The sequence below is a fragment of the Priapulus caudatus genome, unplaced genomic scaffold, assembly GCF_000485595.1.
Source record: "Priapulus caudatus unplaced genomic scaffold, Priapulus_caudatus-5.0.1 Scaffold1021, whole genome shotgun sequence".
In the NCBI taxonomy this organism is placed as follows: domain Eukaryota; kingdom Metazoa; phylum Priapulida; class Priapulimorpha; order Priapulimorphida; family Priapulidae; genus Priapulus; species Priapulus caudatus.
In genome coordinates this window covers 61,077-73,354 of record NW_014578082.1, presented here as the reverse complement: position 1 = coordinate 73,354, position 12,278 = coordinate 61,077, and the positions used below count along the sequence as shown (strand labels likewise).

General features: G+C 44.1%; 1 protein-coding gene across 1 annotated transcript in view; it reads left to right on the top strand.

Moving 5' to 3' along the window:
• The window catches only part of LOC106815007 (SCO-spondin-like), a 48,695-nt gene that overhangs the window by 2,116 nt on the left and 34,301 nt on the right, over window positions 1-12,278 (top strand). The window contains exons 2-10 of the mRNA XM_014819416.1: window positions 624-756; window positions 1,435-1,617; window positions 2,560-2,727; window positions 3,521-3,682; window positions 4,414-4,563; window positions 5,009-5,179; window positions 5,768-5,914; window positions 10,003-10,167; window positions 10,814-10,978. Coding sequence (XP_014674902.1) covers window positions 624-756; window positions 1,435-1,617; window positions 2,560-2,727; window positions 3,521-3,682; window positions 4,414-4,563; window positions 5,009-5,179; window positions 5,768-5,914; window positions 10,003-10,167; window positions 10,814-10,978 — 1,444 coding nt within the window. The remainder of the gene's footprint in view (window positions 1-623; window positions 757-1,434; window positions 1,618-2,559; window positions 2,728-3,520; window positions 3,683-4,413; window positions 4,564-5,008; window positions 5,180-5,767; window positions 5,915-10,002; window positions 10,168-10,813; window positions 10,979-12,278) is intronic.

Sequence of the window (12,278 nt, the reverse complement as noted above, 5' to 3'; positions counted from 1 at the left end):
CGATTTTTGTTTTATGGTTGATTTTATCGCATATAACATTCGATTTATCACATATAACATTCGATTTATCACATATAACATTCGATTTATCACATATAACATTCGATTTATCGCATATTATTTGATTCACGCATCGAATGATGCATCGAATCATTCGATGCGTGAATCGAATGATTCGATGCGTGAATCGAATCATTCGATGCGTGAATCGAATGATTCGATGCGTGAATCAAATAATATGCGATAAATCGAATGTTATATGTGATAAATCGAATGTTATATGTGATAAATCGAATGTTATATGTGATAAATCGAATGTTATATGCGATAAAATCAACCATAAAACAAAAATCGAATTATGACACAAACAACATGCCATAGATTAAAACGTGTCAACATTAGACCGACTCACGATATGTGTCAGCGATCTCTTAATGGTTGCTAGCATTTATGCTGACAGGGAAATATTCTTATTTACGTGAGCCTATAACAATCGATTCAACATTCCATCGACTAATCATCCACTAACCGGATTAAAACTGAATTATAGATGACTCCAAGAAACCGACTGGCCGAGCGTGTTAATTATTCATTAACGCGGTTTTAACAATTAATGCACACAGAGGGCGTTCAGCCATTGCGCTAGCCAGCGTTGTCCTAGCGGAGGCGTCTGCATCGACGGTTGCTATGGCAGCGAAGACAGCTTTTGCATCTGCCCGGGCGATAACGGCAGGACGGACGATTGCGCGGAGCGAGGTACGTGAAGTTACGTCGATCAGCCCGCTGACGTGGTTTCCATCTCGCTATATGATATCGGAAAAAGTATCGGTTCATTTTTGTTTGCCCAGTGACTTTTTGTTCGACTTTTTACGCCACGTCGAGTTAAGATATCCGGGCAATAATTCTTTTTTCCGCCCCTCTCCTGATTGAGATATATAGATGTGGATGCCGGCTGCATTAATTCAAATTAAGCTAGATTGAAACTAAATCTTGATGCATAGCCAAACATGATTAATGAATTCATCTGGTAATGAGAGTGCAACGAATTGTTACATAATAAATATTTCAATGCATACATTGTTAGACAAATAAATGGATATGTGGACAGTTGAATGAATGGATGGATGGACGGACGGACGAACGGACTGACAGACGAACCAAGACACCGACAGGCGAATAGACGAAGAAACAAATCGATACACGAATAAATGTTCGAATGGTTGGAAAAAAAAATTATTTATAAATTAACTAAATTTAAAGAATTTAAAAGATAAAAACGATAAAGATAGCAATAATGGCGACTTCTAGGCATTAAGCTAATGTTTCGCCTGTCTCCCTAACCCTAACCCATCTCAGATCTCGACAGAGACAGGTCGGTGCTGATAGTACAGATACTGATGACGTAAGCGGTCACTGACCTCTGACCTCTTGCAGGGTTACCGACCTGGGCCGAGTGGGCATCGTGGACACCGTGCTCCGTGTCCTGCAGCGAAGGGTTCCACAAGCGCGAGCGCGTCTGTCGCGACCCGGCCAATCCGACCAAGGTCCTGCCAGACGACACATGTGGCGGCTTCAGCTCGGAGACGGAGGTGTGCTACGCCGGAAAGGAATGTCCCTGTAAGCACGCTGCTTCCTGTATAGCCCGGCTGCGATGTCCCGCTGGCGTTGCTATTTGTCACGTAATCACTGAATGTATTCATCACCTCCCTTTACTAGTATTCTTTATTTGATAATAAAGAAGATTCTTTGTTAAAGGTGCCCTGCCTCGAATTTTCAAACGGCAAACATAAAATCAGGAAAAAATGAATTCATTTAACATTGAACGTTTGTACTTGCCTATATATGTGTGATAGGTAACAAATTGCTCAGGAATACGTTCATTCAAAGCTTTTAGACTACAAAATGAAAGTGTCGGATCGAATGTTTCAAACAGCGTTTACTTTTGCCGCTCTGCGGCGATGTAATTGTGACGCGTCTCTTGTTGCTATGCGGCCCCCTGTACTGCCAAGCGCTGAAGGTCACGAAGGCAGCATGTGCTCATAGATATATCCTATAACACATGTGTTATATCAGGCCTGGTTATATGGCTGTACTGGTTACCTGCGTCGACTCTTGCCGCCATGATACAGAACCGCGGCGAAACGCGTTTTTCGAATTGTTTTTCGTTGAGCGAATATAGGCTTGATACATATTTTTACAGTTTTATTTTCAAAGCTAACGTTCAGTTAAAGTGTAGTGAGTTATTTACTTACGTTTTTACAGTGGTTTGTCCCAAAAATGTTTGCGGAAATGCATCTTTAATTCGTGTATTTATTTGATAATAATTAGAGCAACTTATCTAGAATACATAGTTAGGAGCGCAGAAAGCTGACTCGTACATGTGCTCTTAATGTTTCTTAACTTTGTTGTAGTATTGTTGTTAGAATTATATATATTTCATAGTATCATTATATTATCATAATGATATGTATTTAAAAATGGTTTCTTTACGAAACATGACTTCAACAAACACCGAGATCGTCAAAGCGTTAATCCGTTCATCGTAATCAAATTCATCAGATTGGACACACTGGACTAGCTGGTCCTACTGCACCACCTTCAACACGTGCGGAGAAGGCATCTGCAGTCGTGAGAGAAGGTGCACGAATGACGGCATCATCGACACCGACCCTAACTGCAAAGGTAGACAGGAGCAAGAGACGCAGTGCAAGGCCGTGGATTGCTTTAGTAAGTTGCAGAGTTGAGGGTCGGATGTCGTGGGGACGCATTGCATTATACCGGCATTCGCGATTCGTTTCACCAAATGATTTAACTAACCACGTCAACGCCAACGTGCTGCCATGGTTATACCTACAGTAATTAGAAGCATCATCCGTTTAACTATAAATGTTGATGTAGATATTGTTACAGAACTCTGTTCGCTTGGCACCGGGGATGGGCATTTGCCTCGAAGATCCTAACACGTAGTCAAAAATAACACTTGACATATATATATGTATAATCTGTATATATGTCATATAACATATATGACGTATATAACTATATGTAACATATAGTCAGATGATCACGTAGCTTTAGTTACACACACGTTATTAGTAAGAGGGAGAAGTCACATAGATACTCCACAGCGTTATAAGGTAAGAATACGTAGATAATAGTATAATGTAGAGATACGTAGATAACAGTATAATGTAGAGATACGTAGATAATAGTACAATGTATATACGTAGATAATAGTACAATGTATAGATACGTAGATAATAGTATAATGTAGAGATACGTAGATAATAGTATAATGTAGAGATACGTAGATAATAATATCATGTAGAAATACGTAGATAATAGTATAATGTATAGATGCGTAGATAATAATATAATGTAGAGATACGTAGAGGGCTCATAGCTGCGAACATTCGTTCATTAACACGCACAGATTTATGTCGCGTGCATGTCACACAAGGTATTAGGAAGATTATTCAAGGTATATTTCGGGTTTATGTCACGTCGACGTCACACGCAGGTCCCGTGAGACTGAGCAGTGACACACAGCTGTACGGCGAGGGACGCGTGGAGGTCTACGACAGCATCGTCGGTGACTGGGGCAAGGTGTGCAGCAACGGCTGGGACTCGGCCGACGCCAACGTCATCTGCAGGCAGTTTGGCTTCCCTGGTGAAGCCGAGGGTAAGCAGAGAGAGGCAGCGCGTCTTCACACTGCAAACATGTAGCGCGCGTCTGGCCCGGACTTGTTTGATGTGGGATCAAATTTGCAGTCGGTACGGGGTGTTCTTTTCAAACCCAGCTGTTGGGCTTGCCGGATGGGAAAAAACATTTCACATTCATTATATTCACGTATCATGTTCTACTATGATTCTGTTCCAAAACGTCATGGATATCATTGTGTATCTATATAATATTCTATACAGCCAACTCTCGCAATATCGCCCAGCCTCGGGACCGTCCATTTAGTTCGGTTTTCCGTAAAGTTAGGGTTATAAAAGGGAATCTTTCACGTCTCAGATGGTATCAGGACTTGAAAAATCGTCCGGTTTAACGTGACATTCGCTTCGGAATTTGAAGAGTTGACTGTATAAGAGTTTGAAGAGTTGACTGTATCGATATTTGATTTGATATCTGAGAATTTGATTTTGATTTGATTTTTGAGATATTTGATTTTTGAGATATTTGATTTGATATCTGAGAATTTGAAGAGTTGACTGTATCGATATTGATTTTTGATTTTTGAGTATTGATTTTTGAGATATTTGATTTGATATCTGAGAATTTGAAGAGTTGACTGTATCGATATTTCGATCGAGGAATTCCTGACTATATGTCTCCGTACGGAGTTTTAGCGAAAGCCGTAAAAATATAACAATTACTACGTGCGGAATATTATGTTTTTTCCCCCGCAGTGTTCATTGAGTATGGAGAGGGCATTACTCCTTACATCATGGAGGGTGTCAACTGCAAGGGAGACGAGTGGACTATACAGAGCTGCGAACACAACGGTTGGCGCATAGCTTCTTGCATCAACGGCACAGCGGTTGGAGTCAAGTGCAAGGGTAAAGTTCATTACTAATATTTCCTGGTGACAACGGAGAGTAATCTCCTTGTTTTCCATCAAATTTCACTTGTTCAGCTCCAGGGAAAATGACGCGATTCGCATAACTGACCGTTTCGGAGTGTAATCGCTAAAACTTATCGCGCATTTACTCGTGTGATTTGGTGTTAGTATGCCACACGTTAATTAAATGTATAATTACCTAACCATATTTCTACTAACTAAACGTACATATATCAAGTACGTGTTTATTTACATGCCCAAAGAAGCTGATGTAAAATTATCACGTTAGTTAGTATACACTCATCGCGAGGGATAGTAATCAATGATTCATTAAGTACGAATAAAAGACGATTCCGTACATAGCGTAACGAGTACGCGACATTTGATTGTGACAAGCATGCGACATTTGATTGTGACAAGCATGCGACACTCTGCGTTGACAGTTAACGGCGGCTGGGGCACGTGGGGAGAGTGGGGCGCCTGCTCGGTGACATGCGACAACGGCACGTCGGTGCGCAAGCGAGAGTGCGACAATCCGCCACCAATGCGCGGTGGCGCTACCTGTGAGGGATCAAGCAAGGAGGAGAGACCGTGCGTTGGCTTCAAATGCGCATGTGAGTCGTATTCGACGGTCTTACATATTCTTTACTGATGGGATTTATTCAAACATTTGCGAGATCATGTCGGCACGCATTACGCTCGTACGTAGGGCCACCTGCTATCATTAATTAAGACTAATTATGATTAATTAGGGTTAACTAATACAAATATAGGGTTAATTAGGTTAGTTAATACACAATACGGAATTGCGTCACAGCTTTCTTAGCGGTGCGTTGCCCACGACAAGGGTTTTGCTCGCGGGGAAGTATCCTAGAGTTTTTCTCCATCGCTCCATTTAACATGAACTTGTTACCAACTCTAGCTCTTTCTCCCCGGACACACGTACTCAATCTACTCTTACTATATAATTTTATTGACTTTACTATATATTATACTAATACTCTTATATACTGTACTACAATTATACTATACTCTACATAATATATCTATCATATACTTTACTATATATTCACTTTACTATATTCTTACTATCTATGATAACCCTTTCTCTCTGCGGAGACGTGGACCTAACCAAGCTCCCGTCCTTTCCGCGAGCGCACAACGATGTGAAGTCTAAGCTCGCCTTGGTTTCTCCCCACCAGGGTGGTCCGACTGGGAAGACTGGAGCGAGTGCAGCGCCACCTGTGGCGGCGGCGGGCGAAACCGCAGCCGGACGTGCAACGGCGTTGTCAAGGACTGCAAGGGCAACTACACGGAGATACAGGAATGCAACACTCACTTCTGCCCCGGTAAGAGTGGAGCAGCACTCAGCAGGCCAGCCGTTGTCGTCTCTAGACACGTTGGCTGTTGTGGCTCTCAGTGGCGCGTGTATGCGTGCGCGTGCGTGCGTTTGCGTGCAGTGCGTAGTTCTAGCGAGCGGAATGATCGTCTACACGCGCGCGTGTATACTGCGCGCGCGTGTAGACGTATCGGCCATCTTGTTCTGCGGATCTCCTCCTGGTAATCAGAGATTGGTCACCCGCTGGTTGCCGGTAGAGTGATGGCGAGCGGCAGAGGTGGCGGTCTCTGGTGCACAGGAGCTGTCGCCGCGCAGCGTGGCTCCGTGTTGTGAGAATTCTTCTGTTGTTGAGAGTGATTCTTCTGTTTCTTCTCGTGTCGTTCTTCTTCACACACCTCGATCGTGTCTTTCTACACGTCATCGCTCTGTTTACGAGCGTGTGCCTGTGTGTGTGTGTGCGTGTTTACATGTGACTGATCAGCCGACCATTCGTCTGTCCGTTTCGCCAGAGCGCGCCCGCAGAGAGGGCAACTGGACGATTGCGAACAAATAAATGCTTGGCTTCAGTGCTGTCTGTTGATGCGGCCATTAGTTCGTCGGTCGACCTCACCTTTCTGACATTACAGTCGGGCACCCCATTTACGTCTGTCTTCATCCTCTCTCTCTCTTTATTGTTCACACTTCTTCTCTACATTCTCTTTCATCTTTCCATTCGCGCGGTCATGTCAAGGGCAAGGATTTTCATGAGCTAATGTTTCAGGACGTTGCTGCGAGCAAATCCTTGCGCGTTTGCGAACGCGTGAATGTTCGGCCCCGTGTGTGGTGTTGGCATGCGCTGTGGTTTCCCCCTTCCCCTACCCCTCCCCCTGGTGGCATCCGCCCGCAACGGGGGATGTCCACGACATTGTCTTATCCATGTGTTTCGACTAGTTGTACGTGGTGGCGATTCCGCCGCAATGGCGGAGTGGCACGTCGGTCGTTTGGTTGGAACAGGATCCAACGTCGCAAAATGTCGGACACATAGGACGTCGGTCACGCAGCGACGTCGGTTTTGGCGACGAAGCGTGTTGGTCGCAAGGCCGACCGGTAGGATTGTTACTCAACCGGTGAGTACTTGCGTGTGTCGCATGTGCCGTACTACACCACGCACCAATGACACGCGTGCAACCTTTGCACACTCCAATCACACACAACCCGCTGTGACAATCATCATTTGATCGTGATGAAAAAGATGTTCTTTACAACAGATGTATGATTGTTTGGAATTTGCTTTCCACATTTGAAAATTTTTACCACGAGAAATCGCAGCAGTACAATAATTTATAGCATTAAAAAATGATTAATTAAAATGTATAGTATATAGTATAAATGTATACATATATGTATATCCACTGATGATGAATATCACTCGAGGAATGCTATATCACTGAAGAAATTTAAGCCTATACGGTCATTAGAAACTTTATGCTGGCTTTAACTCCTATTTGCTGTGGCACGACAAACCCAAGACATAATAAACAAATCCTAGTTAAGCAAGAGAGATTGTTCTCTTGTTCTCAAACTTTATGCATGCGAGCGGGTGCTGCGACTACTGCTGCGCTATACGTAAAAGTGTGATTGCCTGCATGCAACTGGTACCAAACGTACCTAATGTTTGATGCACAGTGGAGATGCACAGGCAAGAAGAGTGTTTTCACTTCTTTAGTTGAGAGTGCTGCCCACCTCTCCACCTGTGTGGCGTCTTTCCTTGCTGTGCCTCGCCTCCTCACATGACTGCTCGTCACTTTATACTCGAGAATTACATGCGTTAAATAACACATGTCTAATTCATGAATAGATACGTTTTAAGTTGATGCCTGCCAAAAGTCTACTACTAGTACGAATTATCTTTTCTATTTATCTTTTCCATTCTTCGTACAGTTTATCGGTTATGTAATGCAACGATCGCATAGCATTGATATCCTTCGCATGGGAACATCTAGATTCCAGCTGAACCCACTCACTAATAATATTCTTTGCTGGAAGTTGAATGCACGGACGATGAGAAATTAAGCCATCGCCGGATTACGGCTGCGAAATTCCTCGAAAATAGCTTGACAAAACCGCCAAATCCTAATTGCGATGCGCAAGATAAAATTGTTCAACTCCTACTCTAAGACTATTTCTATACGGCAGTCTTTCAACCGACGGCTAAATTGGCAATTTCTCACATACGAGACGCGACGCACAGGCAAACGCTTGCTATGCCGAAACTTCAGCTATACTTCAAAAATACTTCAAAACGTCAAAAATACGTCGAAATTAACTCAAAAAATGTCAAATACGCGAGCATTTTGGACATAAATAAGACGTCGTCGTCTAAGACGAAGCCCGCCCTTCATCCGGCTGTGCTCTCTTTCACGTCCCGTGCATGTTTTGCGAGACACCTGGAGCTCGCCTCTCGCTGCTCTCTCGTCGGGAAAGCGAGCAGAGAGAGAGAGAGGAGAGAGAGAGAGAGAGAGATAGGAGAGAGAGAGAGAGAGAGATAGAGAGAGAGAGAGAAGAGAGAGAGAGAGAGATAGAGAGAGAGAGAGAGGAGAGAGAGAGAGAGAGAGAGAGAGAAGAGAGAGAGAGAGATAGAAAGAGAGAGAGAGAGAAAAAGATAGAGAGAGAAAGGGAGAGAGAGAGAGAGATGGAGAGAGAGAGAGAGAGAGAGAGAGAGAGAGAGAGAGAGAGAGAGAGAGAGAGAGAGAGAGAGAGAGAGAGAGGGAGAGGAGAGAGAGAGAGGAGAGAGAGAGAGAGAGAGAGAGTTTTTGAGAGAAGGGGGGGGGAGACGCCGATGCGAGCGACAGAGAGGCGCGTGGCAGTCTGTCAGTGCGGTCTCTCCGTTGAGTTGCGTGAGAATCCTTGCCCACCATCGCGTACGTTTGCGCCGTCACCTCTCACCATTGATAAATCATTGGTCTCCCCACCGCACCCGCCCGCGCCTGCGTCACTACACACACTCTCGTCACATCGGATCGAAGAGCGGGCTTCGCGTACGTACGATGCGCGTGTGCGAAATAAATTACGATACGATACGATATGATACGATACACTGCTTATGCCTCGAAATTCGCACGCGGGTCGTACACGGGCGCGCGCTCTCTGATCGGGCATCTGAGTCGAGTCTCTCTGAATGGCGGGCATTGCGCCACGCCGGCAGTCAGTCGCGAGATTCGACTGGCTAATGAGAACTCGCTGAGACACCCTGACCGCATCCCCGTCACACGCTGCGATCACCTCACACGTCACGCATCACATAGGCCATCGCAAGAGTAGTGACGTCACGCATCACATAGGTCATCGCAAGAGTAGTGACGTCACGCATCACATAGGCCATCACAAGAGTAGTGACGTCACGCATATCGGCTAGAATCGAATTGTCATTCACCATTAACGAATTTTTCCCCGATGATAGCCATGCGCACGTTGACAATCGTATCACATGTAACTGTCGTTCGATTATCAGAATTCATATCGTCGATAAATCCATCAGACTTGAGCTAGATCGCATATCACGGTGATGGAAAAATGCCTCCACGTCATTCGTGACTGGTGGGCCACCCATACAATCATTGATCAAACTTCATACTCTATAATTCTTATTTTTACCATTGGTATTTTTTCTTCAATTTTCTCTTTTCGTGGTTGTGGAACAAATCAGGTGAGCTACGTTTATTTATAGCACTCATAGTACACGACGCTCGGTTATATAAGGTAGATATTGTACCACTAAATATCCACATAAACTTATATCTGAAAATGGATATTCTGTCAGTTTTATAACCGGTTGGACTATGCTTACGAAATACAGCATTTTTTCTCTATTAATGTCTTTGGAGTTACACGGTAATTTTACAGTATCGCACAATAACCAATTACTTTTACATAGCAGCGAACGCGCGCTCGGGTATAACGTGTTTAATGAAGTATAATATTATTGTCGTGACGTGCTATGACGTATCACATTACTGGTCGTCACGTTCGCTGAAAAATCACGTGATTGTTCGTCGCATTCCTTGGCGTACCACGTCGTAGGTCTTCACATGTGCTCACGCATCACGTCTCTCTTTGCAGTCGATGGAATATGGAGCACCTGGCTGGACTGGATGGAATGCAACGCGAGCTGCAACGGCGGCGTGCACATGCGCAAGCGCGATTGCGTCGGTCCGTTCTACAGCGGAAAGAACTGCACGGGAACGAACATGGACCTAGCCAAATGCAACACGCACTCCTGCCCGGGTAAGTGCCGCCAGTTTGGTAATAGTGTAGAAGGTATATACGGATGAGGACTTTGATTTCAGACAAGCTTTGGACAACCGCTCAGAACGGATAATAGTACAAACCTCTGTACCGCTATGGATTGCCAATATACACATGCGAAAAACGAGTACAATGCGATACGATACGATACTATACGTTACGAAACGGTGGGATAACAATATAAACGGTGAACTGGCGCTGTCCTTGTGTTTACTCAGTATGCATTATCCTGTATACACCCATCAACCGACTTAAATAAATATCCAGTGCTACAAATTCTGCCTAGTGAGACTTCTAGATAATAACAACAACACACTTATACATGCAATAACGAACCCTGATTCAATGACATAACTATATTATACAAAATTTATGTAATTAATATGCATATAATTCCGTACGTAGGTTTTTTTATTATATGTTATGCTTTTTCGCTGCATCTATTATAAAAAAGACTTATAGTTTTGATGGTGGCCTAGCTCGGCCACGAAACGTTTAAATTAAAACTTTCCTTGTAGGTACCTAATTTAAGCATTTCAAGTCAAAGGTCACCAATTAATTTAACCATAGAAATATCCCAAAATAATACGAGCAAATATATGACGTAATTTCCGGGTTTCGTCAGTCGATGGCATTTGGAAGGATTGGCAGGATTGGCGCGCTTGCCACGCCACTTGCGGCGGAGCGCTGCAGTTCCGCTCTCGCCACTGCAGAACACCCAAATATGGCGGCCGCGACTGCATTGGTCTGTCGCAAGAAGTGCGAGCCTGCAACGAGGAACCTTGTCCAGGTGGGGGTGTGAGCTGTAGCCAGGCGGGCTCTCTTCTTGGCAGATGCAGCGGGTGACGTAGTGGCAGCCTGTACGGAAAGTAACGCACGAAGTTCGCGCGAATTCCTCCGATTTATTCTGCCAGGGACGCCTGTGTCTCTCCCCGCTGCATCCACCATTGAGAGACTTCGTGCTCCAGCGCTGACTCCAAGGCTGCAGCTGCTGCTGGTCGCCACCGCAGGAGTGCACGCTCATTTGTTGACGGCACAGGCGCAGCGCCGCACAGCATGGCGGTTATAGGTGGCGCACTGCGAACACGCTCTTTTCTTCGTAGAGAACTAGAGGACATATTGTTGCTCTTTCTATTCTGATATCGGCTGCTATGCCCTCGATTTCTGTTCGTGTCTAGTTTTTCTCTGAGACTGTGTAGTGCTAAGGAGTCTCCCGTCTCTCTGTCTGCTGTCTCTTTATCTCTCTCTCTCTCTCTCTCTCTCTCTCTCTCTCTCTCTCTCTCTCTCTCTCTCTCTCTCTCTCTCTCTCTCTCTCTCTCTCTTTCTCTCTCTCGATTTATCCGAGAGCTATCTATAACTGTAGATTTGCATTGTTTGTCACTGCCTGTTATATACTATATTATTACTTATTTGTTCAGCTATATTGTGTTGCTGTGTTATAGTATATAGTGTAACGTCTATAGTTACTATATGTTCGTACGTGTGTCAGTACTGTGTGTCAGTACGTACAGATTCAGGCGTGTGTCAGTACTGCACTGCTATTACACTATACGCACATTATCTCCTTACTCTCGTCTATTTATATCTACCGTACACGTGTGTATATTTGCATAGTCATGTATGTGTATATTGTAAAGAAATATTAACGTAATCCTTCTATCTACGTGTGTTATACCTTACAGTGTATCCTTGAATAATCTAATTGTGTTGTGCCACGTGTCAGTGTCTGTATCTATATCACGTAAATATTAGTACATGTAAACTCTTGATATAATCTCGAACTTTTTTTCGAGTATGTTATTATCATGAGTGCGTCCTAAACTAAATGCACTCGGGTGACCCTTCCCCCGTTGCTGCCTGCCGACAGCAGGCATTTACAATTGCCGTTACGCTGTTTGAATATAACGCAGTTCAGCGTTCATATTCTAGAACTATAAGACTATATATGCGAAGCCGATTGTGAAAATAACAGTGGAATTCATGGGTGACCGTTTTGAGAAACAAAATTGGTCTTAGCAATAATTTTAGCATAAACTTGTTCTCGTAGACTGGACCGCTATATCCTACACTTCGTATACGAAACTCGTAAC